This window comes from Scomber japonicus, chromosome 18 (assembly GCF_027409825.1).
Source record: "Scomber japonicus isolate fScoJap1 chromosome 18, fScoJap1.pri, whole genome shotgun sequence".
Lineage (NCBI taxonomy): Eukaryota > Metazoa > Chordata > Actinopteri > Scombriformes > Scombridae > Scomber > Scomber japonicus.
The window spans coordinates 28,015,438-28,022,937 of NC_070595.1; the positions used below are offsets into that span (position 1 = coordinate 28,015,438).

Sequence of the window (7,500 nt, forward strand, 5' to 3'; positions counted from 1 at the left end):
CTCCCTCCTTCTCTCTTTCTTTCCTCCCCCTACCTTCCTTCCTTCCTTCCTTCTTTCCTCCGTCCTTCCTCCCTTCCTTCCTCCCTTCCTTTCAATAAATTAAATATGATTAAAAGTATCAAATTGGAAATAAAATTAAGCTAAAGGAGAGTAAAGAGTAAAAACAGAGAGTGAATATAAATACACGTGTTGCTGTAATGAAGTGGTCGAGCGTTTTTTCAGGTGTGTGTGTGTGTGTGTGTGTGTGTGTGTGTGTGTGTGTGTATGTGTGTGTGTGTGTGTGTGTGATTTACCCTCGCAGTGCTCCAGGAACTGAATACACTCCTGTACCACAGCGTCCCTCAGCATGACCATATGTTTGGACATGTTCTCCAGCAGAGACAGGAAGCACCGCTTGGCGTAGAACCATGTGTCCGTTCCCAGCTACACGCACGCACACACACACACACGCACACACACACGCACACACACACACACATATATAAGTATTTTACATATATGCACCAAATGTGGATTCATCCTTTGCTGAAAAAAAGTGCTATTTCCTCTTGTTTGCTTGATCTGCAACTACTTTTGAAACATGCAAGGACATATCTTTAATAGGAATCAATGAGTTTGGGGATTGTTGGTTTTGGTCTTTTCACGGGATTTCCTTACAATAAGAAAAATGTAATTAATATCTGCACCATGATCCTTTAAAGTTGAGTTTTATCCTATAAAATCTGCACATAAACAGCAGAGAGAAAATGTCTGCACTATCCTCAGAGTCTGCCTGTTTTTCTGAACCTTTTAATCTAGACTTGTGGTTTTAAACGCAGGCTTCACATTCCTGAACTCTCCTCTGCTTTCACTTTGTTGTGTGGGGGGGGGGGGGCGAGGCGGGAAACACTCAGGATGACCGCTTGTGTTCTCAGCTGGTGTTTGGTGGACTCAGCTGCAGTCGGATTTCAGCTTGTTGTGACTGGACAAGATCAAAAAAAGTCCAGAAAAAAGAAAAGAGCGAGCCCCTATATATGGGAGAAGATGCTTAAGTCGAGAGAGAGAGAGAGAGAGAGAGACAGAGGAAGGGAGAGAGAGAGAGGGAGGGAGGGGGGAGAGAAAGAGAGAGAGAGGGGGGGGGAGAAAGAGAGAGAGGGAGAGAGAGAGAGAGACAGACAGACAGAGAGGGAGGGGGGAGAGAAAGAGAGAGAGAGAGAGGGAGGGAGAGAGAAAGAGAGAGAGGGAGACAGAGGAAGGGAGAGAGAGAGAGAGAGGGAGAGAGAGAGAGAGTGAGTGAGTGAGAGAGAGAGAGAGAGAGACAGAGAGAGCGAGACAGGGAGACAGGGAGACAGGGAGAGAGAGAGGGTCCCTCAGGGCTCAGATGGTTATTTTTGGTGTTAATATTTGTTTTAAAATGCTTGAGAACTTTCAGCATTTCCAGTTTTTCTTGTAGTTGTGTTCATTATCTTCGCTCCATCATTCGGCCTTCTATAAAAAAATATGTGTGTCACCTTTAAGAGAAGCACCATTGGTATATTTTTGGGTTTTTTTTTAGGTGACTGTTTTATTTCATTTTTTAGTTTTTTCTTCTTCCCTTTCTTTTATTGCGTTTTATTTTGAAATTTTCTGAGATGCTTGATGTTAAGTGGAAACCGTTAAAAAACATCTACAAGTTTTTTTTTCTTTTTCAATGAATTTAAACTGAATATAATATGCTGTAACAATTTAAATCTGTACTGTAAATACTATTATTGATTAACTTCAATTAATTAGTTATATTAATTAATTATAATTGTGTTGTTTCACTTGGTGACACATCTAATCACATTACTTGTTTTCATCACTATGTAGCTTACATTACATCATGTGTAAGATGCATAAAATGAGATAATGACAATAAATAAAGTATAAACTAAATATCTCAGCTGTTATTTAACCCTTAAACAGACCTTACTAGTTATGTCATTTGCACCTCAAGTAAGGAAGGAATGAAGGAAAGAAGGAAGGAAGGAAAGGACGGAAGAAGGAAGGAAAGGAGGAAGGAAGGGAAGCAAGGGAGGAAGAAGGAAGGAAAGGAAGGAGGGAGGAAGGAAGGAAGGTAGGAAGGAAAGGAGGGAATAAGGAAGGAAAGGAGGGAGGAAGGGAAGGAAGGGAGGGAGGAAGAAGGAAGGAAGGAAGGAGGGAGGAAGGAAGGAAGGTAGGAAGGAAAGGAGGGAATAAGGAAGGAAAGGAGGGAGGAAGGGAAGGAAGGGAGGGAGGAAGAAGGAAGGAAAGGAAGGAGGGAGGAAGGAAGGAAGGTAGGAAGGAAAGGAGGGAATAAGGAAGGAAAGGAGGGAGGAAGGGAAGCAAGGGAGGAAGAAGGGAGGAAGAAGGAAGGAAAGGAAGGAGGGAGGAAGGAAGGAAGGTAGGAAGGAAAGGAGGGAATAAGGAAGGAAAGGAGGGAGGAAGGGAAGCAAGGGAGGAAGAAGGAAGGAAAGGAAGGAGGAAGGAAGGAAGGACAGATGAAGGAAGGAAGAAAGGACAGAAGGAGGGAACATTTACCCTAACAGCTGAACTTAGATCTGAGGAAGGAAGGAGGAAGGAAGGAAGGACGGACAAAGGAAGGAAGGACAGAGGAAGGAAGGAAGGAAGGAAGGAAGGACGGACAGAGGAAGGACCCGGGAGGACAACAGGAAGGTTAAAGAGTGTGTATCTCCTGGTGCACGTTGTCTGTTTAAGGGTTAAGAGACTGTTCAGAACTGCTGCGACTGACTGCTTTAACACTTTCCATATAAAGCTCATTAATAAAATAATTCACCTTTTTGTTGTAAGGCTCCAGGCTCTTGATGACGCGAGAGATGCCAAAGTCGTAGTTTCCCTTGGCGCAGTACAGAGTCCTGGAGGAAAAAAAAACAAAACACAGATTATTGATATGACATGATAAGGAATATTAACCCTTTATTGGGCAAATAATCATATTTGGTAACTTCTGTAAATATCCCAAAATATCCTTCCTTCCTTCCTTCCTTCCTTCCTTCCTTCCTTTCCTTCCTCCTGCCTTCTTTCTTCCCTTCCTCTTTTCCTTTCTCCCTCCCTCGTTCCTTATTTCCCCCGTCCTTCCTTCCTTTCCTTCCTTCCTTCCATCTGTCCTTCCTCCCTCCCTTCCTTCTTTCCTTCCTCCATCCTTCCTTCCTTCCTTTCCTTACTTCCATCTGTTCTTCCTCCCTCCCTCCTTCTCTCCTCCCTTCTTTCTTTCCTTCCTCCATCCCCCTTTCTTCTTCCTTCCTTCCTTCTTTCCTTCTTTCTTCCCTTCCTCCCTCCCTCCTTCTCTCTTTCTTTCCTCCCCCCTACCTTCCTTCCTTCTTTCCTCCCTCCTTCCTTCCCTTCCTTCCTTCCTTCCTTTCAATGAGTGTCCTATAAAGGGTTAAGAGCGAGGCTGATCGTTTTATAGACTTTTGTGGACTTTTAACACAGCGAATGGCTCCATATTCAGTTTTTCCCAGCAGCTGTAGGAACTCACCCGATGACCAGGTTGACGATACACAGGTGGAAGACCTTCTTGTCGGGGTCGTCGTAGGATATCTGCTCCTCCTCTTTCTCGATCTTCCTCATCAGCTCTTCGGCCTGGTGATGCAGGACGACGTGAAGACGAGACAGGACAGAAGAGACGTGACTGATTTATAGTATGTATTTTAACCTTTGTGTCGTCCTCCCGGGTCAAATTTACCCTGTCTCTTTTGACTGTTCCTTCTTTCTTTAATTTTTCCTTCTTTCTTCCCCTCCTCCGCTCTTTCTTTGCTCCCTCCTCCTTCCATCCTTCCTCCCTTCCTCCTTTACTTCCTCCTTTCCTTCTCTCCTAAATTCCTTCCTCTTTTCATCCTTACTCCTTTCTTTCCTTCCTTTCCTTCCTTCCTTCCTTCCTTCCTTCCTTCCTCCTTCCCTCCCTCCTTACTCCTTTCCTCCCTCCCTCCCTCCCTCCCTCCTTACTCCTCTCCTTACTTCCTTCCTCTTTTCCTCCTCAAGTTCTTCCTTGACCTGAGGACAACAGGAGGGTTAAAAAAAGAGGCAGACGAATGTTAACGGACCCGTCTGTATTTTTGGCTAGCAGCTCCAGGATACGTCACCACTACTAGCATAACACCCGAATCTACGACTTGAACCGAGGATGCATTGCAATGTGGGTAATGTAGGAAACAGGTATTGACGAGGAGGAAGAACGTGTGGAGTTAAATCGTGAGTCAATGCCAATGTTACAAGAGTTCAATGATGTTACCGCCCAGCTTGCTAGGGGAAAGGGAAGCAACATGAAGGCAGACGTTATGGGTTAAAGTTAATGATTAGTAGGTAGTTAGATACAAATAATAAAGTAATACTAATAATAAGAGAAGTACCAAAAGAAAAGGGCCGCTGCGTGGTAACATAAATGGTACCACCCCAACTCAGAAACATCGATTCATTCACCCTTTTCAAATCACAACTCAAAACACATCTGTTTAAAACTGCCCATTCCATCTGATGTCAATTGCTGTGTCACTTTTATATTGTCTATTTTTTTTAAATATTTTATTTGGATTGTTGTTTCTTTTTAATTAAAGTGTTTTTTAATTTCACTAACTCTGTACGGAGTGGGAGGAGTTTAGCTCAGTGGGTAGAGCACCCGCCCCATGTGTTGAGGCTACAGGCTTCCTTGCTGCAGGTGACCCCGGTTCAAATCCCGCACCGAGCAGTCCTATCCTGCATGTCATTGCCCCCCTCTCTGCCTCCTGTTTCCTGTCTATCTCTACTTACCTGTATAATACAGGCGGGGAGTTCTGGTCCTCTGAAATGAGGCCAACGTGGAAGTAACTTAGAGCTGCATTCTATCAAAAGGCCACCAGGGGGCGACCGTCTCTATACAAGTCAATGGAGAATTCACCAACTTCTCACTTGATTTCTAACCTCAGTAAACGTTTTCAAAATGTGTTTATGGTCTCAATCGCTAGTTTAAAGCCTTCTTCAATGCAGTATGATGTTCATTTGGGACATTTTGGCCTCCCTGATTTTATATGTGACGATAAAGCAGGGTATGCAATTAGGGCGTGGCTACGTCCTGATTGACAGGTTGATTGACCAATGTCCTCCAGATCCAGCCCTCGCATCCATAACAACCTCCCCGCTCCGCCGTTGGTCCCGCCCATACGTTCGTCCATGACTCCGCCTCATGCCCATATAAGTAGAATCCGTGCTCATTTTTTCCCAGCATGCACCTGAAATTTCCAAGATGGCGCTGCCTAGATTCGATACTATTGGCTTCCGAGCAGCAGTCCACAAACCAATGGGTGACGTCACGGATGTTACGTCCATTTCTTTTATACAGTCTATGATATAATAAAAGGCAAAAAGCCCAAAAAATATATACTTTAGTTTTATAAAACTCTGTAACTCTGTATGGTGTCCTTGAGTGCCAAGAAAGGCGCCTTTAAATAAAATGTATTATTATTATTATTATTATTATCAGCTATTCCAACCAAACGGAGCGGTTTCAGTGTTGTTATATTCGGTGACACTGATTGGGTCGACAGTGTTGTAAGCCTCGTTGTAAGTTCGTTACCTCTTCGTTCTGACTCGTCATGATGTAGGACACACACAGGTTGGCCAGGACGACAGCGCTGACGTTCAGGATCTACGGCACAACACACACATTTATTAATCATTATTGTTCCCTCCTAATAATCATCAGCTTGTTAAACATCATTTAAACAACCTTCAAATGTAAATGATTTAAAATGAGATTCATTTACAGAATAATTAGTTAGAAATCATACTTTTAAGAAACCTAATTTTAGACTTTATAGAATAGAAAATAAATTCTTCATTGCTAAACAGTGGAAAATAAAAAGTAATGGTTGATTGTTGTTATTTGACCATTTGACATTTTAAGATTATTCCAGAAGTTGAAGACATCCTGCAAACCACAACATGCTTCAACACCATTTTCAATAAAATGTATAATTTTTACTTTATTTTATTCCTTCTCATTGAGGGTTAGTACGAGGGGTGTGACGATACACTCAGCTCACGAGATCGAGACGAGACTTTAACTCTATTTTTAAGAAAACTTCAATGAGGAAATAAATGACTGTTCTTTTATTTGATATTCACAAAATGGAAATTGAATTGAAATGTTTTAACTAATCATCTTGTAATGAATCACGTTAGTTCTACTTTCTAAATATATAATTATCATATGCAGTATGCAGCACTGTGAAAGGTTTATAGATATTTTATAGATGGATCATTGTTATGGTATTTATGGAAATAACAACCATAAATACAAAAGTTAGATGCAATCACAAATACTAAAAAGTAAATTATAAAGAGTAAAAACAATTCTAATATATAAATATAAAATTAAATAAAGAATCTTTAACATATTGCTAATAAAAACACAGAACTAAAAGTATATTGCACAAATCCTGAATCACATAAATAAAGTAGAACAACATATAAACTGTTATAATTTGTTAGTGTGACTCATTTTACTTTTGGCATCATTAGGCTTCTATAGCTGCTCCTCCTACCTCAGGCTCAGTGTAGAGACCTGAGCCTCCTCCCCCCCACGAGACCTGAGGTTAACCTGCTCCTCTCCTCATCTCATATGTCTGACTGAGACCCTCTCAGCAGGTAGAAGCTGTAACAAGGTTAATGATCCACATGTGACTTTATAAAAAGACGACATGACGAGGGAATGAGCAATAGAAAACCGATCGTCTTTTTTTTTTTTGCCGCGCCCCTTAATTATAGCTTCGCGAGACAAAATTCACTTTGATGAGAAATATCGTCGCGTTTTCATTCAGCAAGATCTCGTGGCACAAGATCTCGTCACACCCCTAGTTAGTACTAATCCAGAAACTTCATCGTCTAAAAACTGACTGATTGTTTTTCATTGTTGTTAATGACAGAAACACCACTGCAATCAAACAAGAGAAAAAACAAAAAAAACAGCATCAGCAGAAAACAGATGGAAACAGATTTCATGCACAGATGTGAAGACACTGCAGAGCTGCTCTGCGTCTATTCTTTTACCGAAGGTTTGCACTTGCACGGACACTCCTGAATGTTACACTGCTCCACCTGGACAGAAAGGCACACTGTCAACTTTCAGTCCTGAACTCAGACTGTCGGTGGTGAAGAGAGACGGCACTGTGTTTGAGTGGTTAATTCAAAATCAAATCAAATCAAGAGTCTGATGTGTTTCTGTTCTTCACGTTCTCATGAGTAGAGCCGTCCGTCCTCCTGAACTACTCACGTTATCGTAGTGTTTCTTGACGATGGGCTCGTAGAAGCCGATGGCCTCCTTGTATTTGTTCTGCATGAAGAGCACGTGAGCCACGTTGAGCTTCCAGGTGTCGTCCTCGTTGCAGACCTCCACCGACTTGCGGAAAATCTTCTCCACCATCTGGAAGTTCTCTCGGTTCCAGTAGATCTTGGCCTGGGCCATCAGGACCACGATGTACCTGGAAATAAGGACCCAGACGGGAGGATAGACTCAATGAATAAAGA

At 42.3% G+C, this 7,500-nt stretch overlaps 1 protein-coding gene across 1 annotated transcript in view; it reads right to left on the minus strand.

The window, feature by feature from the left end:
• Positions 1–321: 321 nt before the first annotated feature.
• Positions 322–7,500, minus strand: part of flr (fleer) — a 28,784-nt gene continuing 21,605 nt past the window's right edge. The window contains exons 14-17 of the mRNA XM_053338148.1: positions 7,247–7,454; positions 5,549–5,620; positions 3,479–3,582; positions 322–423 (exon numbers count right to left, since the gene is read on the minus strand). Of these exons, the coding sequence (XP_053194123.1) occupies positions 342–423; positions 3,479–3,582; positions 5,549–5,620; positions 7,247–7,454 (466 nt within the window). The 3' untranslated portion in view covers positions 322–341. The remainder of the gene's footprint in view (positions 424–3,478; positions 3,583–5,548; positions 5,621–7,246; positions 7,455–7,500) is intronic.